A 25,958-nucleotide genomic window follows, 5' to 3' on the forward strand; every position below is an offset into this window, starting at 1 on the left:
ATGCTATGCAATACTTACTTTACATAAAGATATTTGATCATTAATTAATTCTACTCTAAAAATAAAATTTTATCATTTTGATCACAGCTCGTCAATCAGAGCTGTTACAAGATGTAAACAAACATATTTTAGTTATTTGAATATAGAATTGCTTTAGATTTTCAGTTATATATTTTAACTTTTTATTATTATTTTATTTAATGTGGTAAGTTTTAAAATTAAAAAAACAAAATTTATTCTATTATTTGTTCTATTAAAACACTTACAATACAGATTTTAACTAATTCATGTAAAAGAATTTAAAATCAAAATATATAATCATATGTAAAGAATTAACAAAAATGATTAAACAACAAATAGAGATAAAAAGCATTAAAAATTATTTAATTATCTTAAACTACAGTTCATATTGTTGACTATATAAGAATACACTAATGGATATTATCTCTGTCTTTTTCTTATTATAATGTATGCTCTTATGTAAACAGTAAACGTACTTTATTTCAGTATATATTGAAAATGTTAGTATTGTATTCTATAGACAGATTTTAGTTGGGTTTTCTTTTATCTCATATTTTCAAATATTGCATTAAACAAACAATTAAAAATCTGTCCATCTGACATCAACGGAACCATCATAAAATATCTTCAAAATCTATACTCCTTTTACTTTCCTTGCTGTTTATGTATACATAATAAGGGAAAGTATTAGAATCGTGTCAAATTTGACCGTCCAGGTGTTTTGCAATCTCCCAAACAAAAAAATAAGTGTGTTAGTATCTATTTTGTTTAATATCTCAGGATGGGGTAAAGATTAAGAAATGAAATTTGGCATGGTAACTTGTGTAAAGGACTTTGATGTTATTAAATTTTGGTGATTAAAGGTTGAGAGAACAGGGAGATAGGAGGAGGAGGAGGAGGAGGTTGTGTGTCATATCTCAAGAAGGGTCAGATTTAATAAAGATTTTGCTTGTTATTAGCAATTACAATTTTTTTGTTTATTATAAAACTCATCCCTACCCTCAAAATGAAACATTTTGCCATTTTATAAAAATTAATAATGTAAAAAGATTTTATAACAAAATATCATGATGGATGGCTTAACATATAACTTTATTTATTATCATTAATAATATAAATGTCATTTTTTATATAAAATCTCATAACAGCCAGGAAAGTTACACAACTTGTTGCTGAATTTTTTTTATACTAATTTTCAATGCTATTGTTTATTGTACTCCAATATGATCAACTGTTGTTTCCTCCTTAATTAACAAAGTACAACATGAATTATTTAAAGGCCATCTCTTGTTAGTTTAATGTCATTTACCTTTTACCATTCTGCCAATGTCATTTGCATCCAACTGGAACTTCAAAACTGAATCATAGAAAATTTTGTTTTGATAGTTAAAATGGACTTATTATTATAAAAACTGTAAAAACAGGACTGTTACATTTTAATTTCTTAAAAAATCATTTCAATGAACAATAAAAATGTTGACATCTTGACAAAAAGTTCCACAATTGATGTTCAAAAAGCTGACAAAAGTTCCACTCTCTTCTCACAACAGACTTTTCTCTGTAGGCTACTGTTAGAGTCCGGAGCTTTATCATCTCCCTGCAGTCAAATCTGCATTGGCATTTTCCCAATCACTTTCGTAATTATTTACAAAAATTTAAAAAAATATATAATTTTTAAAATTTTTTCTGTATGTCAGAAGAATTGCATTTTTGAGTTGTAGCCTGAGTTACTCGTAATTGTTAGTTATATAGGTCTTCTTGTTGTTTGAATATATCTTACAGAACTTTTTTAATCATGTTACTAATTCAATGGCAGGATCCAAGGATCCACTATCTTCAATTTCCATCTTTGTAAAAATGTTCATATTTAAATTTTTAAAATTGTTTATTTTATTCTATTTTTGCTATTTTACTTGTTGTAATTTATAATTATATTTTAGATTTAAGGAGTTTGTTAATGGAGACAGTAATCACATGTTTACATGGTGTTACTTGTATTCATGAATTAAGTAAATGATTCTTTACAAGTCAACAATATCAAAAATAAAAGTATAATAAAATAATAAAAGTAAATGAATAAAAATATACTTCAGAAGATAAATCCAGAAATCATCAAGCAAACACTTTAGTAAGAAACTATCAAAGATGCCAAAGAAAGTAATGCTATTTAAAAATAACATTAAAATGCTAGATTGTTTGCAGGGAGGAGAATCAAGCACATATAGTTGCTTACACTTTCACTGTAAATGGAATCTATCATAAGAATACCAAGAAACAATTAGAAATACAGTAGAAAAATGTTTTTCATACATCATAGTTTTTTCAATTCCATAATCTAATTTTCAGTGATTTCTCTTTTACGTATTTTCGTTACTTTACAGAATATAACTGTAAATATGAAGCTTCCATTGTATTTGTAACTTAACAATAACTATTTACAGAAAATTTTTTATTGGACTTCAGTATATACTAATTTATACATAATAGCAAAATATATATTCAAAACACAATACAAAATAATAAAAGTAAATGAATAAATATATACTTCAGAAGATAAATCCAGAAATCATACTTTAGAAATAATCAAGCAATTCCAAATTATTATTAAAATATTTTTATAGAATAAATTAATAAATATTAACTTTATTGATTAAACTAAATAAATAGATTTCAGAAGTATTTCTAATTTTAAGAAACATCAATTAGATCCTTTGGAATGAAATTCAAATTGATATTCTGGTAGTTTGTTAATTAGTAAAATAAAAAAATATTCATATATATATAAACTACAGTGGGTGATCGGTTAATGAACATAATCTGTTCCAAGACTGTGTTCACTATCCGAACTGTCCATTAACAGATTATTGATTTACTGCAGATTTTTATGGGAATTTGATTAATTCATTCTGGAGACCCCAAAAAATAAATAAAAAATTATATACTTTCTTACTATGTTTATTTATATGTAATAATAAAAATACATATATACATGGTCTTGCATTTTTTTCAGTCATGTTATTTTTCTGCTTGTGGGACGTTAAAGATTGTCCAATGTCGATTGCTTTTATCTCTTCTTCAGAATTTTTCAGAAGTAATTAATAGCATTGTCGTAGAGATCCCCAAGCCTATTAACCTCAACCTGATTTGGATGCCATTCTAAGACTGTTGTTCTGACATCCTCCCACTTCTTCAAAAGATCTTTAATAGCAGATGTCAGCATTAATTCTCTTTCGTTTTCCTCTTTTTCAGAAGCAAACACATCTCGCCAAGTTTCTTGGTGTCCTTCATTCAAGAGTTCTTGAAGTTCTTCTGTTGTGAGATCAGTTTCAGGTTCCATTATGAGCTCTTCAATATAATTTTCATTCACTGCCAATTCCAGATCTCTAGCAGTTGTCATAATTTCATCCATAATTTCAGGGACATCATTTCCATCTCCTTGAATGCAGGAGGGACAAAGTTTTCACCAAGCATAATTCAGCTGTCATTGAGTGACTTCTGACCACGTCTATTGAATGAGCCGTATAGTTTCAAGAATATCAAATTTTTCTTTCCAAAATGTTTTTAATGTCATCATTGAGGAGAACTGGCATGCTTCAAAACACCGACAAAACAGTTCTCAAATTACAATTTCTTGAACCTGCAACAACCTCTTGATCCATTGGTTGAATCAACGAAGTGGTATTTGGAGGCAAAAACTGAACTGTCAGCCAGGGAAAGTCTTCCAGCAAATTATCTTCAAGGTCTTTTGGGTGTCCAATAGCAACTATGCTTTCAATGGCAATTCATTGGTCTGAAGGTAATCCTTGATGCTTGGAATATAACTCAATCTCAATAGCAGCCTTTCTTTAATTATGGAATTTTTTTTGAATGCTCTAGAGTTCTCAGAGTGATAGACAAGAAGCAGGATAAGCTTCGTATCATGACTAGTATTAGTTCCCAAAAGTAAAATCAATCAGTCTTTCATGGGTTTATGCCCAGGAATATTTTTTCATCTTTCATGATGTAGGTACAGTTTGGCATGCACTTCCAAAATAAACCAGTTTCATCACAATTGAAAATTTGTTGTGGACAACATTCTTTTTTAGTGAATTCTTCAAATTTGAGACAGAACTTCTCAGCTTCTTCTTTATCTGCACTAGCAGACTTACCATTAATTACCATATGTTTAATGCCAGATCTCCTTCTAAACTTTGCAAACCATCCAGTGGTATCCTTGAATTCTATCTCCTCGTGTGACAAATGTGGAGTTTGTTTCTTCAGTTCTTCAAAAATTTCTCTAGCTTTCTCTTGAATGATAGTCATACTAGTTACGTCTCTTTTCATTTCCCTTTCTTTTATCCAAATTAAAAGCAATCTCTCCATTTTCTCATGGATGGCACATCTTTGTTTCTCAGATGTAAATTTCATTACTCCTTTAGTTCCTTGAGTCTTCTTGATTATATCCTTCTTAGTTAAGATTGTGCCTACTGTAGACCTGTTCAAGCCATACTGCCTAGCAACATCAGACATCTTCTGTCCACTCTCTACCTTAGCTAATTATCTCTTGCTTGGTTTCTATGGTGAGCAGGGTTCTTGACACTCCACTCTTTTTAGGCTCCATGATATTATCAATTTCTTTTTGAAATAAAAAGTTCAGAAAAACACTTACAAAAATTCAGAGAACAGAAATCAACTAGTGCATGAAAGAATTATATAAATGTGAGGCCTGAATGAAATTCGAAATTTTGATGTTAAAACGTTAATGAATATCTGAAAGGACAGTTAAACTCTCATCTTTAGATAATAAAAACCGACACAAAACTTAATGAGTGGCAACAGCCTTGCAAAGACTACAAAAAATTATTTGTCAGAAAGGTAAACAAAAAGCTGGAATTACAATGGAGAGTTTCAAAGTTTGGAGGAATACTATCTGATCAGTATCGAGTTGAGTGTCAATGTCGACATCTGCGCTCTGACAGGTTTCAAATTATTACCTAGAGACAAGGGAAAACCAACCAGTATTCATTATTTTACGTCGCTTCTTTTTGTATTTGTTCTGTGAAGTGTTCATTGTCTGAACATAAAAATCTTTCGCAAAACTGTTCATTGTCCTATTTGTTCGCAGTCCAAACTGTTCGTTAACTAATCACCCACTGTATATGGAATTTGTAACTGAAATGGAACATAGTTATTTGAATTGCAAAGGGTGTCTGTTCAAACATGTAACAAGTAGAACATTGAATGCTGGATGCTAGAGAAAAATCCTCATAAAATCCAACATTCTAAATGAATGATGGTTTTATGAAGATTTTTCTAAAATTAAATTATTTTAGTTTGTGCTGTAAAAAATTAAAAACATTTTCTCTCTGTTTAGACTTTGTTATGAGTTATTTCTGGCATGAAATATTACAACAGGATATAAAATAACAACATAAATTTAGTTCTTGATATGTGCATAATTTTATAATTTAACTGATTCGAAATTTCATTTAATAGGAATCACTGGTTCTGCTTCTATTAACAGAACCAGTGATTCCTATTTACACATATTACAATATTCTGTATTAATAAAAAAACTATTTCTAGTGAATTCTTTTATCATTATAAAAATCTGCATTTGAAAAAAAAAACTTTTATTAGATCATCTTTTGTGAGACAGTTCATCAACATAATGCTAATAATAATAGAATTCAAATACCTTAATATAAAACTAAAAATTTTAAAAACTTGTATTTATTTTTAAATAAATGTTATATACTGAAGATAACACAAATACTAAATTTATACGTATCAAATTTACTACATTATATATATACAGGGTCTGTACAGGTAATTCCATCTTTGGTTCCCTGACCAATTATGACATTATTCCCTGACTTATTAATATCTTTGCATTTCCCCTTTCCATTATGTAATATTCTGCAAAGACCATTTAAGCCCATTTTGTACACAGTTATATAATTTTTTTTTATTAAAACACTATTCACTTACAAAAAATGAAAAACTTAGCTAATTACATAATCAATTTTATGTGAAGTCATTTCTGTCATATGATTTCATATTTAACTTACTTAAATAAAATTTATGAATTAATTTAAGAAAAAGACTTGCATCATAAAATCAAATTTTCTTAAAGTGAGGAGACAGAAAATTCAAAATAATTTGACACAGAAGAAATCGCACACTCTGCGAGAGGGTGAAATAGTTTATTGTGTGCTATCTTTGGTCCAGCATGGACCCATTCAAGATCATTACATATCTTCCATCCCTCCACTTACAGTGGGAGCGGTGGAGTTTTGGCAGGAAAGTGGGTCGTCGTCGATGTTTTTGAAAACCCGACTAACTCTACAGTGATATTTTGGTATACTTCCAAAAAATGTGGATTTCTGAAATTCTATGGGATATCTGAAAATAAAAATTTGCAGTTAGAGAGGAGCATATCACAGATTAGCATCCATCAAAATTGGCAGGATTATTATCTTCACATACTGCATGTGGCCAGCAGGGAAGAATACAATGAATAAAAATACATAAATTGCATGAGGTCTGCCACACAGTCCAAAATGTTCTGTGAAGCAACATCACTAAGTCAACTGACAGTTCTTTGCCAGCATCAACTGACTGCAAAGGGTTAACCAAATATGCAGGTCAAAAAAAATTGGGAGGGTTGCGTACGGGACACAGTCGCAATTGCTTATGGCATGAATCCATCTTTGTGTTATTAGAAGGATAAAATGTAAAGGAATAAAGTCTTGGTTATTATCACATTCCAAGTCAATATCTACTGGTTTGTACAGCAGCACATTTGAAGTATTTGCATCGGAGTTGAAGTGCTGGGTTTTCTTACACTCTCTATACAATCTGTAATGTTCGGCATTAGTCATTTTGGGCTTTTCTGATTAATTTTTAAGTTTTCTTTCCAAGGATATATGTTTCTTACATTTCCCTTTGTATTTCCTTTGCAATTTCTTCAACTTTGTGAAAATTTTCTTCAACTCGCATAGCTATCAGCTTATAACTTTACAAATTCTATTTTATTGGTTATTATTGTAAATACAGTTGAGTCTGCATAAGTCGACACCATCAGTTAAGTATCAGTTTCTGTGGTCCCGGCTGACTTACATAGGCATTAATGTTAAAAAACTCCGGTTTACTCGACACCACTGGATAAGTCGACATACTTTTGCTGTCCCACACTCCGATAAGTCGTCACCCCTCCTGAAAAAATGAATTCACTCCACACGTGGTGAGAACTCATTTTTTTCAGGAGGGGGAGTTGACTTATTTATTAATATCTAATTAAGGCATTTTTATTAATATGTATACATATATTAACATTTTATGTATTTTTATGTATAAAATAATAACAGATAAACAAGAAGAAAATATACAATCTACATCAACGTCACACCAGAGTCCAATTTTGCATTTTCTCATGCCAGAGGCATTAAGAATCCTTAGATGTTACTTGCCAACAATTGACAATTGCGAAGATGATGTTTTCAAGGCGTTCGTGATCGTTGAAAAAGAAAGTCGAGACAATTAAGTGCTCAAAACAAAACACTAAACAAATTTTTCAGTTTTTTATCTACAGAGTAATTGTAAATGGAGGACACAATGTATTGTAAGCCTCTACTACTGTATAATGAACTACTGTATTAATAAAGTTGGATTGTTGGAAAAACACCACAAAACTACAATTAATAAAATTGTAGTTTTGTGGTTTTTTTCCAATTTTGCTTTAGTCATCACATCAGATAACTCGACATATTTCCACTTCCCCTTGGGATATCGACTTATGCAGAGTCAACTGTAATATTGTAAATCCTGTTGTTCTGCACATATCGACAGCAATTGACGTCCTATCTCTTCACCATCCAATGTTTTGCTGCCCAAACGCTGCACCGTGTCACTATTTTTGGTGTTCACGAGCAACTGCTACTCCTCTTCACATGGCTGCACTCCCCCACTACCCAACATTTTAAATATGGACATAAACTTTCTATCCAACAAAATTTAAATAGTGAAAACAATCATTTATAGTTTACAAGATATAAGCATGACAAACCTTGCTATTTGTTTGGTCACTCCAGTTTTCATAGACCTCCCTATACCTAATGGAATTTAAAGATGTGTTCGAATCAAAAGGCAGAGAGAGCAACAAACTGATTCCATAGATTTCCATGACTTTTTCTGCTAAAAATCTTATTCTCTGATTTTCCAGGTCTGTATGGACCCTGTATATATATATATAATTTGGCCACTTCTGATATATATATATATATATATTAGACATGGCCAAATCTTGTCATAATAGGCAATATATGGTTCCTATCAGAATTCTGCAAGAACCACATTCTCTATTGGAACAGTATAGTTAAAATAGTAAATATCACAGTTACGTTAATAAAGTTTGAACACATACTTGATGCCAAATTACACTAAACAATTGTCTTTCAGCATTAAAAGCTTTTATGTAAACATAAATGTTGAGATAAGAATGCATACATTTGTACAATTCCTAAGAAAGGCTATCTAAAAAACTGAGAAAATAGGTTTATTATAAATTAATTTCATCTTTTTATCTAAATACACACACGTTCCTTCTTCATTACTTGCTGGTACAAGATCTATGAATTTTTAGTTGGAACACCAATTTCTTGAAATAAGTATAAACAGTTCATAAGAATGTATCTTCAATCCATACGTATATAACACTACATAGTAGAAACTTACAGAAATGTTACTTATGCATAAGTGGTATTATATCTAGTTTAGAAAAATAAATTTTATCATATATGGAAGCTGTATTAAGTGTCTAGAAGAGTTGCATGTGTTCATGTGGCTCATAGCTGTAGTTTGGCAACCATATATACTGTATATATTGGCTAAGCCTATTTTTATCTTAAATTATGATTTTCAATTAATAATGAACAATTATAAAATTATATATTTTTTCAAAAATAATAATTACAGTAGAGCATCGATTATCCAACCCCCGATTAACCGACCGCGTTCTAGTCGGCAAGTTCAAATGTCTGCTAGTGATGTGGCGCTACAATATTTGGTTATGTCTTGGCTACTTTAATATTATTTTTGTAAAATTTTTGCATGTTTTAGCTGGCAGCACTGGCTCAACCATGAAAGGGAGGCTAGTATTTAAACCAGGCCTAATACACTATACTAATAATGTATTTTTTCATACTTTTCGGTTATCCGACCAACCCCTGTCCCCAATTGAGTCGGATAATCGATGCTCTACTGTATTTTCATACTTATAAAGCTATTTTAAAATAATTTTATCATCAAATTTATATATATTGTTTTAAATCATCTTAAGTAAAAGTAAAAATATGGAATATGTAGTATCTTACATATTTTAAAAATTATAGAAATTTGTAATATTCATGCAAAATTTAACTTTTTACCTTCATTTTCTACACTTGTTTTAGATGATGAATTTTTCATATTTGATGGCAGTTTCAAACAAGAAATTGGAACCAAACCTTCAGATGGATTATTATGGTTACTGTCTGTAGATACAATTCTTACAAAGCACCAATCCACATTTGGGGTTATACTTTCAACCAATTCTACCTGCTGACCTGCACGAACACTTAGTTCTTGAGATGCAGGAGAAGCTGCATAGTCTTCAATAACCGTCACTATGTCACCTACACCCTAAAAATTTAATAATAATAATAATAATAATATCAGAATAATTTTTTAAAAATATATATTAATATAAATCTTATAGCTACATTTCATTAGTGGTAATTTTGTATTAAGAGTTTAAACTGAGATTTGTCTGCTCCATGGAAAATTTTAACAATCCATGAAAAAACTTCACAAGGATTCTTGCACAACTTTTCCAGCACTCATAATTTATAAAGTTAAAGTTCTGTAGCATCATCTGTTGTAAAAATTATTTTGTAATAAAATCTCATATCATTAATTATTACAAAAAGGCAAGAGGCTTATTTTTGGGGTAGAACTGAGTTCTTAAATAAATTGTAAATACTAATAACAAGTAAAACTTTTGTTAAGTCTGATCCCCCACTTGAAATTTGACATGCACCCCTCCTCTATCTCCCCACCCCTTGATCTTTAACAGTCAAAATTTAATAGCACCAATGGCATATGTAGAAGGCATATATAAACCTTCCAAGTTTCAAAATTTTTGGTTTATCCAATCCTGAGATGTAATGTAAAATAGATGCTGACCAATAATCACATAGAAAATCCAATTAAAAGCATTTTGGCTCATTTAAAACAAAGTTTATTCTAAATAATTTTCAAGCACAAAGTTTATCATCAATTAAAATGCAAAAAATAGCAGAATTTAAAGAATTTGACAAGATATATTTCCAAATGCTTTTTAATAAACTTACAAGGGGAGAACATGGCTGGCTACCTACTGTTTTTGACCAACTTGGACATAGTGAAAGTACATCAAAACTGAACTAATATGTGTCCAAGGTTTTTATCCAATGCACCTTGCCGATATTAATTTTTGATGTTTGAAATTTCAAAAGTTTGTGCCTAATGGTTATAAGCTGTAATAGATGACACACTCCACAAGTGCTGCATAGCATAGTCTGTTAAATGATCGTTAAATAACAGCATCTGCCGAACAGGTATTGTTCTGGTATCAATTCCTGAAAATGTTTTAAATATTATTTTTTATTTTTGATATTTCTTTATCAGGTAAAAATTATAGAATTTTTGTATTTGCATACTTATTAAAATACTTTTTTTTTGTGTCAACAATTGGAACCATCACTCTAACTTTTATATTTCTAGCAGTCTCAGTTTTGGTTTCATTCTGAAGTAAGATGAAGTAGGATCTGAGGTTAGTTGTAAAATTCAAAATATTAGTAGTAGTAGAATTATTAGAAAGCAATATGGCAGCATTACAGGAAAATCTTTGTAATCAACCATTGACGAGAGAAGAATTGCCAACAACTGACGTTGAAAACGATGAGCTTGCACTTATTGCATCATATAAAAAACAGGATATTATGGATGGCTTGAAATTTTGTATCCAAATTTTGGCCAGCAAGTGTAACTATATCGAAAAAAGCAATGGCTTTAGGTGAAAAATTTGTTACAACTATTATTGACATTTTGAAAGAATAGGATTTTGTCAAAGTAGAAGAATTATTCCTCCAAAAAAGAGTCTTTTCCATCATCCCAAAACAGGATGATGGAAAAGACTTCTGTATAGTTCTGAATCATATTCACCAGAAAAATCACTTCCATCTAGTAGCACTTCGTATTCAATTGTGTCGGATAGTGAAGATTATGAACCAGAAACTAAAAACTCAAAAGCAGAATACATATTGCTTGACACAAAAATTAAAATTCTGAATTTAGTAAGAGAACATTATAATTGGAGTTTAAAAACCATTCAAAAGAATAGAGGTAATGGACTTTGTTCTAAAAAAGACCTACAAAAATGGAGAAAGCAAATTGAAAAAGTGGAGGTGTAAAAGAAACATTTGACAAAATTGACAAGTTGACTTTCAATCACTTCTGTGAAGCCTGACAGCAGATGCAACCTGTGACAACATTATTATTATAGCAATAGGCTTCACAAACTGCTGTCCAATATGAAGAGCCAAAGTTTTACTTTATAGCATCAGATGGATAGATTAATAAATTCAAGATTACTCATTCTACTTGTCAGAGAAAGGTTACAAAGTATATAAAATCAAAAAATGCATTAGATCTATCTACTATTTTAAAAGCAGCACAGAAGTTCTAGAAGAAAATTGCAAAAAAAAAATTTTGAATTTTCATCCTTACTTTATAATAAATACAGACCGAACTGGTTACAAATATTGCATAGATATACAACAAACTTTGTCCCACCAAGGTAAAACAACTGAAACCTTCCTTGGTGATTTTAACAAAGTCACTCATAGTAAAGAGAAAACAACACCTTTCTTAAATTCCAGCAAAAGTTTAACTATATAAAAAATGTAATGCACCCACGTTCGCACTAGAAAAGCAGCTTGTCAGATTTATTCGGGATAAGATCCAGGATTACCCTTATTGCATCAAAGACTCCTTGCAACTCGTACATAGAATGAATGAAATTATGCTTAAGGACAGGGAACACATGACGGTTATGGACTTTAAGGCCTTGTATCCCTCGATAAAACTCCCTCCGTGCTTCTGCGCCTTAAGGGACTTCTTGTTTAACAACATCGTGAATTCATTCAAATACAAAAGGCAAATTTTGGAATTAGCTGATCTCATCTGTCATTCTTCTTTCTTTGAATTTCAAGGGAAAACATACATGCAAGGAAGGGGAGTCCCGATGGGTAGTCCCATATCAGCGATGCTCTGTGAATTGGTCCTACGAAACCTAGAATGCAATATATTACCTTCATTCCAAGAAGACATAGTTTTCTATACCAGATATGTTGATGACATATTCATCATATGGCATAATGATCGCAATACCCGTCGCTTTCTTGATGCAATCAACAGCAACCCTTACGGACTCACATTGGAGTTGGACCAAGAGAGTGACTTTAGGGTTAACTTCTTGGACTTGACGATCACATGTAAGGATGGGGAGATACAGACGGATATCTTCAGGAAACCGGTATATCAACCTAGCATCATACCCAGAAACTCCGTGGATCCTGAACAGTTTAAGTTAGCGGCTTTACGAGCATGGATACAACGAGCTTACACACATTGCTCAAGTATTTGCGACACGTACAAGGAGTTGGAGTACGTAAGAAGCGTAGCAACACAGTTTGGGTATCAGAGAAGGGTAGTGAACCGTCTAATTACGGATATACAGAGACGTAAACATCAACAACACAGAACTGAACAGAAAAAAACAGTGGTCATGGACTATATTCCGTTTATTAAAAGTATTGTTAAGAAGGTATCCAAAGAAAGGAACTTACGCATAATATATAGGCGCAACCTGACAGTATACCGTCTGTTAAGGAATGATAAGAGGAAAGAGAAACCAAATGAGCTAACAGGAGTGTACTCAATTCCAATCAGGGACCAATGTTTTAAATCCGATCTAATGTACATTGGGGCCACCTTGCGTGGTTTACAGCAAAGAATAAAAGAGCATAAGCAATCAGTTAAGAGGACAGTTGACAGCACAGTCCTAGCAGCATTTGCTAAGCAACAGGAGATCACGGTACACTGGGATAGTGCTTCCATCATAAAAGCCACTAGATCTAAACAGGCCGTTAGACACTTGGAGAAATTAGAAATATATAGGGCACAATTAACATCCCATTGCATCAACCACAGGGACGCAGATGGGCTATCGTCTGCTTGGAAATCGTTCATTGGATAACGTAGGATTGTGATATTATATATAGTTTGTCAAGAATCTGCATTTTTTTGTCAAGAATTTGCATTTTTTACCGTTTATCGGTACATCGTTTTTGCATAGTCTGCGCAATCACGAGAATTCTTTCCATTCTCGTGATTTTGTAAATTTGAATTTGGTTCGTTCTTTTTGTTTTTTTGTTCGAGTAACTGAAGAAGACTGATGAAATCAGTTGAAAACGTTTTTATATAGTTAAACTTTTGCTGGAATTTAAGAAAGGTGTTGTTTTCTCTTTATTATACCAGTTCCAGTAGGTTCGTTATTCATTTTTATTTGTCACTCACAGTTACACTACACAATATGCCATAACAGTTTCAGGAAAACTTCTTCTGAAAGTTTTCCTTTGCATGCAAGAATCGAAACAAAATTTTGGACCTCATTTCAGTAGCAGTAATAAAGACCTTACAGAACTGAATGGAAACATATTTGTCACAGCATCAAAGTCTGGAAAACTCACAAAGGACCATTTTAGCAGCTTCATCAAAGAGGTATTACAAGATTATTGTAAGAATCAAGAATTTCTACTGGTTCTGGATTCATAAGGAGGTCAGTCAGATTAGGCAATATTAACAGTGTGTTTACAGATGATGGTGGCAACTGCAAATCGGTTATCAAAATGATTTCTTCTCACTGTACTATATGTATTGTCAACATTGTGTTGTCTTATTTCTTCTGACAAGTGAAACATTTCATTAAGAAATTTTGAATTCTGTTGAGATTTTGCAGAATAAATGCCAAATATCTACAAAAGAAAATGCTATAAAAATTCATTCACTTATTCATCATCAATCATCCTATTCAGTTTTTAAAGACATGGTAAAATATGCATGGTTTGCATTGAAACCAATTACACAACAAAACATATTTAACAATGCAAACCAGATAGGTTTTCTGCCCATTCAAGAAATGAGACAATTCAAATGTAAATGCTCAGCTTTTCCATTTATAAAATGTGGGCTTATAATAAATATTTATGACATATATATATATATATATATATATATATCCTACAACTTGCAAGCCATTATAATAGTTGAAAAATTAACAATAAGATATATGATTAATACACTATGTCATTTATTTCCAATTGTGGACAAGTATTTTATTAAATATGTAAATGCAAAAATTCTATAATTTTTACCTAATTAAAAATATTAAAAATTAAAAAGAAATATTTAAAAAATTTTTGGGAATCAATGCCAGAACAATATCTGTTCAGCAGCTGCCATTAATTAATGATCATTTAACAGACTATGCAGCACTTGTGGAATGTATCATCCATTATAGCTTATAATCATTAGTTACAAACTTTTGAATTTTCAAACATCAAGACCATATTGGATGAAAACGTCAGACATGTCCAAGCTGATCAAAATTGCTGTAGTCAGCCATGTCCTCTCCTTTCAGAGATCAAATTTCAATGTTTGCAAGTCATGGGCCATTAACAATCACTAATAAATTTCAGTGTAAGTTTGGTGGAAATATTTTACTAATAAAGCACATTTCCATGCCAACAAATTTAAATGTTAGTTGCTTGCAGACAACCTTTAAAGATAATTACTACTTTTACAATTTTTTTCAGATTTTAAGGTAAGGATTTTGTGACGTACTATAAAAACAAAACCATACCTAAAAATCTATAGTAAATTATATATAAAACAAGGCAAGCAACATTAATTATAATAACTAAGATTTATAAGTATTATACAGTAGAGCATCGATTATCCGAATACCGATCAACCAAAACATCGGTTAACCAAAAGCATTCCAGTTGGCAAATTCAAATTTCAACTAGTGCTGTGGCGCTGCAATATTTGGCTATGTCTTGGGCTACTCCTATATTATTTTTGGCAATGTGCATGTTTTAGCTGGCAATACTGGCGCAACCATGAGAAGGTACTTAAGGACCCACCAGTATTTGAATGAAGCTTTTTTTCCCATCGTGAGTGGTGAGCTTTGCTTGTTTTGTGTGGTGTTTTTCTGAGGACTGTGTGTCGAGACGTGTCATGCTGAATTGGAACATTTTTGATACTAGATTAACTTCTGAAATATAATTTTTCTTTTGTTTTTATATTTTTCAACATATTTATTTTGTTTTTGCAAAATAAAAAAATAATTTTTAACCATACAATAGCCATGATTATTTTTAAAAATTTTTGTTAGGCTTAAGCGACACGCAACGAAGAAAAATTTCAACATGGGATAAGTTAATATATTTTTTCATACAGGATCAATTATCCGAACAACCCCAGTCCCAAATTGTTGGAAATCGATAATCGATGCTCTGCTGTAATTAATGTTACTTACTTTCTATTATGCTTCATATGTATAGCATATCTAGTCCAATTATTTAGATCTACACTTTCTTTCAATAGAAAGCATATATTACATTAACCCTTTGATTTATAAATAGGGAAATGAAAGGTTTGAAAACATAAAACAAAGGATAATCTGTTTTTGTTATATTGACCAGGAGTTTCTTTTATATGATTAGCAACTGAAACAAATATCCTCTAACTGAATTCAGAATTATAAGTTAAATTATTATTATAAGACACTATTAAAAAGAAACTATTCAGGAATTTAACAAAATATTATTTTCTTTTCTCATTTACCTTTTCACTATCAGTAGTATTGCTTGAACCAAAGGATGCAATTGAACTTCTCTCCTGAAAATCTGCACTTCCTTCATCCATTGAGGAATCTTCCAAATCTCTGAATTGCAAAGAAAATATGACTTTTTTTTTATAGAGTTATAACTTATAAATTAATCTGTTAATAGTGGATACATAAATTTTGTAAACATGCATTAGAATATAGTTTCAAGTATTAAAAGCAGTATGTATATGAAACTATATGTTGCATAATGGTTGCAATAAAACAGTAATGTAAAAAACAGAACAAGAATATTTCAACATAATTTTTAAAAAGTTATTAACTTCCTTGTTTACTACCAAGAATCATTACTTCTTATTAATTTCTTTTATGCTATTTTGTAATTGTTTTTAAACATTGTCTATACTACAGAATTAAGAAAAACACATCAAATAATTTGATTTTCTAAAATTAGCAGGATACTGGAAATTTTGTCAGATATGATACCAAAATTTGTCAAATTTCACTTATCTGGTTTTTACATAGATGAAATTAAGTAAATTAGACAAATCTAAATTTAAAAAAAACTTTCAAATATAGATAATTAAATGAATCCTGTTCACATTAAATTAATCATCTAGCTTTACTGACAAAAAGTAATTATGATACTACTAAACTGATTAAATTTTAATTCTATTTCTACACTTCATATTTAAAAAATTCATATACAATGAGAACAGAGAGGGAAAACTTAAAATATATATATTAATATATATTAGTGGGTCTAAAAATGTCAAAGACTGTTATAAATATTATTTTCATTAGTATTATTTCAAATATATGTTTTTAAATTATTTAGTAATTTATTTCCAATAAAATAAGTATTAATAACACTCAATCTTATTCTTACGAATTTAATTTCAATGATGATTTGATTCAATTGAAAAGACCTTACACAAACCTTATGGGAAATGGGTCCCAGTGGATTTGGTTGAATCTTTGATATTTTATAGTTCTAATGGTCCTGATCAAAAGTCTCCATAGGTACAAAGTCAAAAAATGAACAGTTTTTGAGTTATAAAGCATCCAAGATGCAAAACAACACAATTCACATATCTTGTGAAGCCCTAAATCTTTTTTGTTTCAAAACATAAAAATGGAATTCTATTGGAAATATCATTTTAACTGTTATCAAGTCTTAGTGGAATGACTTTCTTGCAAGGTCTCCAGTACACCACTTAAAGGAGCATATTATATCTACTAGTGCTGAATGAACCCAAATCTAACTCACATATATTGCATAATGATTTCTCCACAAGGAAATCCAGATAATGAGCCAAACATCTATAATGTTTGAGAACACTATATTTTAAAACAAAAAAGATTTAGAGCTTCACAACACATGCATGAATTACACTGTTTTTCCATCTTTTACAACTTGAAAACTGTCTATTTTGACTTTGTGTCTTTAGAGCCTTTGGATCAGGACCACCAGAACTGCAGAATATCAAGAACTCAGTCAAATTTGCCAGGCCCATTTCCCATAAGGTTTGTCTGAAGTCCTCTAATTATAAAATTCAAGTTATTATAAATTTAATGTTTTGAAAAAAATAAAAATTGAAAAGGTATTGTAGTTTATTTTCAAGAGTATTCAGTAAAATATGATTTATATAAGATCATAGTTTTGTACTTACCTGCTAGATCTGTTACTAGATGTTTTGCAGGTTAATTTAACAGATGATTTAGATGTTAAATTAAGTGTGGATAGAGCACTACTGAAATATGTTTCTTGTATTACTTCTCTTAATTTCTTCACCCACATTTGCTTGGTTTCTAGTGATGAAGCCTGCAAGTTATAAATAATTATAAATATATATAAAACTTTAAAATATTAAAATTTCATAAATTTCAAATTTATGAAACTTTTCTGTATAATATTTAATCTGTCCTGTACTATTCCCAAAATATCTAGAGTTAAAACTTAATGACCTCGACCGACAGACCTAAGATATCTCGTTTCTGCATTGGAACATTTTTGACACTAGATGTTGCTAGTTGCCATAATTTTTATATTAAAACTAACTTCCAAAATATAATTTTTTTGTTTTTACATTTTTCAATATATCTATTTTGTTTTTGCAAAGTAAATAAATAATTTTGGACAATACATAGCCATGATTATTTTTTTTCTAAAATGTGTAATTTTCATTAGGCTTAACATAGACAAAAATTCAACGTGAAGCGACACGCATTGGAGAAAACTTTCAACGTAGGATAGGTTAATAAAGCAAAATTGGAATCTGATTTATTCTAAAGATCATGATAAAAAACAGAAAACAAAAAAATAGTTTATATTTTTTAAAGAATTTCTGTAATCTTAAGAATCCTTAAATTATTTTTTAATTTATCACAAATTCATAATTACTATTAACAATAAAAAGTGTTACAATTACTGAAATATAAATAAGAACATAAGAAAAAGTATAACTGAAGAAGATCTCTTAAAGAGATCGAAAAACGTTTTTATAGAATTAAACGTTTTGTTGGACCTGTGAAAGATGTAGATTTATTTAATAAGAAAAAGCTTTTGCTTCATTAATATTTTGGCTGAAGTCAGAACTGAAATTTCAATTGTACAGTGACTTACTGTTATAAAATTGTGAATTATCTTCATATACTATATTGGACAGTACAAAGTAACATTTTTTATATATATTTTTTTATTTTTTGAAAAATGTAGTTTATCATCAAACAAGTTATAAACACAACTTTCACAAAATCTATTTTGTAGGCCTAAACTATTTATATTGACACTAGTGTATTGTTAATGGAAATAAATAATTTAAATAGCTTTTTCTGAGTAGGTGTCTAGTGACTCCTAATTTTACAGAAATGTGTTTGTTTTGAAATATTTTATGGCAAAGATTAATTAAATCATAATTCAAACAATATTCTCTCTGTAAACAGATTCAATTCAAATTTCATTATGTTTTCTTCTTTTAAGCATTTCATTTCAATTAATATCATTTTATCAGTTGAGAAAATGAATAAAAGTTAATCCAAAAACATTAAAGAAAACTAAATTGTTCATTAAATTAATTTAAACTTACTTTAAGAATAATCTTATTTTCTGGAAGTGGTGTTCTTCCAGTCCAAACAGCAAATTTACATTCATCACCTTCAACATGTTCAGTAATACCAATTTCAGATGTCTGAAATACACAAATTAATGTTTTGTAATTTTTTTAAAATGTATATTTCCAAAATGCTTTACCTTATAATTTCCAAAATTATTGTGCAATAAAAACTTAGTACAGTAAAACTTCAATTTTTTAATGGACTTTGGATTTAACAGAAAATGTTTGTCTCATATGTCATATGTAAAAATTAACAGGATGTTAATTTCAAAATGTTTTTTTGTATGTAATTAAATTAACAGGTTCTTTTTTTAATTTTTTTTTTCAAATTCAAGAGTCATCACTCTAGAATATTAATTGAATTTAAATAAACAAATAAAATGTATTTTCCAAAAACCATCTGAACCAAAATAAACAAAATGTTTGTTTATTTTGGTTTAGATTCTATACCTGTTTATTATTCTCAGAAATATGGTGAGTACATAAGTAATAATACATATACAAAACTTTTCTGTGAAATTAAGCTTTTCATATATAATTTACTTAATTTTAATTACACAAATGTACAGTATCTGCATAAGTAAAAACAGATAAACTAATTAATTTGTCAACTTTTTAACATATGAATTCGGAAAATCTACTTTATTATTAATGGACTTTTGGCTTTAACAGATACTCCCTAACCTGAATTAGTCCATTAAGTTGAGGTTTCACTGTATTAACCAAATATAACTGTGTTAATATTTATTAATCTTAATTACTGAAAATAATTTTGATATTTTAATTCGATAATAATAACTATTCAGCAGTTCAAAATAAATTATATTACAAAAAAATCTTTTAATACATATATTAAAGAATAAATAAATAAATAAATAAATAAATATTTATATATATATATATATATTGAAACTCCAAACTCAACTTACAGAACATTTTATATACAAATATCTTAAAATTATAAATTACTTTATTAATATTTTTTCAATAGAAATAAATGAAAGAATTATCAAATAAGATAATTTAGTAAATAGTTAATTCAAAAAAACTGGAGGAATAATTTACTAGACTGCAAAAAAGAGATGTTTTGTATAACTTAATTAAAATTATAAGTAAAACAACTAATATAAAATAGATATATAAAATGAAACCAACCAATAATTTTAATTTATATAGATACTTTGCTTTTCCATTTGAATCTTTGACTTCTTTACTAAATAAAAGATAAAGTTCAAACAAAAATATATGTCGTTCACGTCCTTTGCGAATAAGAGATTTTGGTTCTAAAACTTGAAAACTATCTTGAAGTATAACTTCACCAAGCAGATCTAAAGTTACCTGATAATTGAGAGAAACAGAAATATTATTTTTAGATTTTTTAGTAGTAAATTTTTTATTAAACTATTTTTTAATTAACTAATAAATCACATTTAATCCACCATAGAGTACAAATATTTTTTGTAGAATTAGTAGTATAAAAAATTTTACGTTCAAATAATCTAAGTAAACAATATCATATTAAATCTACATAGCCTAAGTTCTGTTAAACAGCTGGTTCTAATACTAAAATTTAGAATAAAATTTAGATCTAAATCTTACCTAAATTTTGAATCTATATTCTATATTTTAAAGCAGTTTAACTCAAATGTTTTATAAAAGATTTTGAATTAAAATTTCTCTCTTAAACTCACCATAAACTATTTCACTCCTTCCTAAAATTTAAATTTACATAATCATTTTTTCATATTATCTCTCTTTAATATATTCAAAATATAACCTATCATCATGATATCAATTTTAACTTAAAAATATTTAATTTTTATGATTTAGTTTACAGTAAACACTAGGTGAAAAAATGTTCGACTTTTTTTCTAATCAAACATGAGACAAAACTTATAAACTTTACAATAAAAATTAATTTATATAGTAAAGTTCAAATTCAAAGTTAATCCTGCAGTTTATTTATGCTACCAAAATTATGTAAGGAACATTACACATGTAGTCAGTGCAATAGTTATGCTGTTTTGATGTAATCTTATCATTAAGAGCTCAATATTTTCCCTCCTATCCCAGTTTTATTGTCTTATTAATCATAAAAGCATGCAACTATTGAAATCACAAATAAATAGAAATTTTTGACAGCTATAAAATATTCAGAAAATTTGATGTCTAAAAATTTACATTTAAATTTAATATGTAAAAATTACAATAGTAGTTTATTGATAAAAAAAATATTTTTTAATCTACTATACAGATTAAATAGGTGCTAACATTTATAACAATATATTTATTAAAGCTTTGACAGTAATTGACTATATTTCAATTATTATATTAAAAAAATCATTATATTTTTACTTACATCACATCCATCCAGCATACTCAAGTGCATAGCATCATTGGCTTTTTTAGGAACATTTAACATTACTTCTAAACCATCCTATAAATATATATTACGTATAGTTTACTATTTATATTTAAAAATACACATACTAATATATAAAAAATGAGATTTTATCAAAAAATTATTGTCAAAATTAAAATTTTGACAATAAATTTTAATTTTGAAACTGCAATAGATATAAAGAATGCAAGATCAACACAAACAGAGTATAACACTTTTCTGTAAAAAGTGTTAGACAACACACATGAAACATCTGGCAAAACATCTGAAATACTAGTGTCAGCAAAATAGCACATCTGGTTGATTTATTAGAAATATAATAATAATGAATGTGTAGACTAAGTCATTTTTGTTTCTTTCTTTTTCATTAAACAAATATAATTACACTAATGCAATAAAATTTATATAAAAATTATTAGCAATAAAAATCTCAAAACTTTTCAGTCATTTATCATCATACAATACACATTATGTGTCATTTCTATTTGGTACACCTCTCAGGAGAGGAAAAATTCCAATTTTGGTCATGACAATTTGAACTTTGGGCATGAATTTGACAAGGTGTCAGGATTTGGACGATTGCATGCTCATTGGAATCTCATCTTCACATTTTTAGATGGCAATAATGGTTTCTAGTATATACATTTGCTACTGTAATCTATCTGAGACAAACACAAATAGATCTATTCTGACTGATCCTGAACCTCTCCTTCTCATTGTACTGATAAGGAAAGGTTCAGGATTGGCTCCCTTAATTTCAAAGAGGTTGATATATTATAATACTACCTAGTATAAATCAATAATGAAACCACTCAACTTTCAAGCATTCATGAGAAAAACAACTCTAAAGTTTTCTATATTCATTATCATATCTGTTATAACTGTCTTAAAAGCATTTTTCCAGTTAGTGGCTGTAGCCTGGTGTGTAATGTCACTGACTGCTAATCTCAAAATCTGCATGCAGGTTCAAATCTTTTATTTATTTATTTTTTTTTGAATTTTTATATTCAAACGAAACATGTATTTTTAACAAAAAAAGTTGTGTATTTAAAAGATTTTAAATAATTTTTGGTTGTACAAAGACTTTTATTTCTATATATTGTATTTCTTGAAAATGTATACATAAGACAGGATGTGAGTTGCTCGTCTGGTGTGAGAGTGAACTTTTGAACGTAGCTGATACTTAGTATACTAAAATACAATTGTGTCAAAGGAAGAGGAATATGTTCGACGGTAAAATAGAGAAATTGGCGAATGGTTTATCCCTGGATTTGATTATAATATTGTTAATAATTGCTGGAGTTGAGCCCAATCCGGGTCCTCTCCCCCGTTCCCCACAACAAATAAGTCATCAGGATATGCAAAAGAAGAGGCGTGGGAGACCTCGGAAGGAAAGCTCCAAGGACGAGGAGAAAGAAAACCAACAAGTAGAAATTTTAAGTATAGATTACCATCAAATAGAAGAAGAGAGTAAACAACCGTCTGTATTCACGAAAGAACCAACAATTTATGATTATTTTGAACCAGTAAACGAACCGGAATTACAAACTGCAGTTAAATCTCCATATACATTGCAATCTATTTATGAGTTAATCCAGGATAATTTTTGTCGGTTAAATATTGAGATTCAATCGATTAAATCTGAGATAAATATATTGAAAGAAGAAAATAAGTGTTATAAAGAGGAATTGATGGAAATTAGATATAAGCTACAAGAATTGGAAAAAAAATCGGAAACTAATGACCATCTTAAAGGTATGTTCGAATTTGAGTTTGACAAATTAGCAAATGAAAAGACTAAAAAGAACATTATTATTATAAATTATCCATTCGCAACACTAGATTATTTACAAGAAATAAATTCATTTATTAATAATAAATTAGAATTAAAAAATGTTGAAATAGAAGGATTAATTAAATTAAATAGCAGTAATAATAAACCTATTGTTAAAGTAATCCTAGAGTCTGTAAATATAAGGAATTTAATTCTTAAAGAATTTTGGAGAACGAAACCGAATTTAGTTGGTGAGAACGAGAAAAAAATAATTTTTACTGCCGATTTATGTAGGAGATCGAGGATAAGGAAAAAACATTTACAGGCCAGAATTAAACTAGAAAAGTTAAACAGGAAAAAAATAATAGTACGAGATGATTATTACATTAAAGATAACTCAGTATATACGTACGATATTGCCTCAAATAAGATCATCCAATTGAATCATTTTTTAGGAGATGTTTGACTACAGAGTTAGAAAAGGAAGGGGAAATAAGGTGTAATACATCTAATCCTGCTTCAATTGGAAATAATCCACAATTGGTTCAAAACTCTATCATAAGTCTGGATGATAGAGTCAACGATGTTAGCAATAATAATTTTGCATTTATAAGATATACTAATAACGTTAGAGACAAATTATTTATTAGTTTTTGGAATATACAAGGTCTCCGGGGGAAAATGCATAGGAAGTCAGTAAAAGAGCATATAAAATCTCAAACGATATGTGGCTTCACGGAAACCTGGATTGTTAATCTAAATAAAGAAGACGAGGAGGTGTTAAAACGTGAAAACACGGTGTTGTTCAGCGGAGCTCAGAGGAAGTGTGAAAAGGGTCGTCCAGCGGGTGGATTATTGCTGTTAATTAAGAAGAATTTTGGGCAAAGATAAAGAACATCCAAGTTCATTTCCGGCTGTTTAACTCTATAATAATGAATTCCATTGGCTATGCGGCCCCAATTTGGAGCCTTACGAACTTTCAAAAATTAGAAGTTATCCAAAATAGGTTTGTACGCAAGATTTTTTTGCTGGATTACAACACACCAGGTAGCGTGTTAAGACTGGAATTAAGCAGGTTTAGATTGAGTGCTACCTTAATAAGGAGATACATGAAATTTTTATTTAAAATAAGAGACGCTCGAAATCTTTCAACTGTATTATTATACCAATTGTATCGAAAATCTTTGATTAAGGTACAAAGCAAAAACTGGGTGTCACAAATTGCACAAATTTTAAAGCGCTTTGGATATTCTATTAAAATATTCCTAGATTTACCTGAAATAAGTGAACAACATTTCCAAATGTTGATACAAAATGTGCTCGAAATCTCTTTATCACAAGACATAGAAGACATATTCACAAGAGAGAAAACTGATTGGTATAACATAATTCTTGAGTATCCATTTATTAATAACTACATGTTAACTAACCTGGCTTTTAATGTTAAAAGATTTTTCATACAACTCAGAATAAACAAAGAATTAATATTAATTAATAATAATTTCATTGAGTTTTCTAAGAGTATCTGCCCAAGATGCCAAAAAATAATTTCAAAATTTCATATGTTTTGTGGATGTAAAGATGCAAAGGAACTGGCACACAATCTTGACTTGCATATGTTAACAAGGTGCACTAATGAAAGAGCTATGTATGAAATATTCCATACAGTCAAGATAGACATAATTTATAGGCTATATAAATATACCCACAAATTTTTAATGTAACAAATTCATTGAATACATAAATAACATAAATTAATGGTATTGTATGTTATAGAACCATGTGTATGAAGAAAGTTACCAGTTGCAGTATAGGTTGAAATCACTTTAAATTGATGTTATTAAAATAATTATAATTGGTAACTAAATGTGGAATATAATGCTTGGTTTGACTTGTGTTGCTAGTGTATTTTTTAACATTAATAACAAGCGATTGTCGTCAAAAACATCCTTTGTAACTGGCTATCGCCTTATTACGAATAAATTTTGAATTGAAAAAAAAATTGAAAAATGTATACATAAAAATAAAACAACAACTTGATTATATTCAATGCATTTCTGACCACCTTTATTAATGTATGCCTTTTTGTAAATGCTTCAATAAATGAAGTAAGAAGAACAATGGAACAATTTATAATTTGGTCTGCAATGATACACAAAGGATATCTGACAGAGAAGCACTGCTGCATGTATGATAAAAAAATCACACATAACAGTAATATTACAAGCACTGTAAATTATTTAAAATTTTGTAAATACTTAACTTTCTTATTAAAAAGTTTCGGTTGAAAATAAATTTAAAAAAAGGAACAAAATTATAAATGTCAACTTGAGATTAGTAGTTAGCAACATTACACACTAAGCTACAGCCACTTGCTGAAAAAAATGCATTTGATATGTGATTATAATAAATATAAAAATTCTGAAGTTTTTTTTTTTTGCAAATGCTTGCAAGTTGAGTCAAGTGGCTTTATTTTTGATTTATAATAAGATAGTATTACAATATATATTGAACTTGTTGAAATTCAAGAGACCCAATCCTGAGCCTCTCCTTTTGAGCTATTAATTATATGTCAGAATCCTCCTCTTTCTTTGCAGGTCGTGTGTCAGTTCCCTCCAATCTTTCTCATCAACAAACTATTTTCATCTACAAAACTGATATGGACTGAAATTTCTC

The 25,958-nt window shown here is 29.2% G+C and overlaps 1 protein-coding gene across 1 annotated transcript in view; it reads right to left on the minus strand.

Moving 5' to 3' along the window:
* LOC136970005 (triple functional domain protein-like) overlaps nt 1-25,958 on the minus strand; it is a 231,686-nt gene that overhangs the window by 95,404 nt on the left and 110,324 nt on the right. Inside the window, 6 exon segments of the mRNA XM_067264363.1 lie at nt 9,429-9,681; nt 15,991-16,090; nt 17,665-17,816; nt 19,081-19,182; nt 20,263-20,445; nt 21,467-21,544. Of these exon segments, the coding sequence (XP_067120464.1) occupies nt 9,429-9,681; nt 15,991-16,090; nt 17,665-17,816; nt 19,081-19,182; nt 20,263-20,445; nt 21,467-21,544 (868 nt within the window).

This window comes from Centruroides vittatus, unplaced genomic scaffold (assembly GCF_030686945.1).
Source record: "Centruroides vittatus isolate TY-2023 unplaced genomic scaffold, ASM3068694v2 contig_1863, whole genome shotgun sequence".
Classification (NCBI taxonomy): domain Eukaryota; kingdom Metazoa; phylum Arthropoda; class Arachnida; order Scorpiones; family Buthidae; genus Centruroides; species Centruroides vittatus.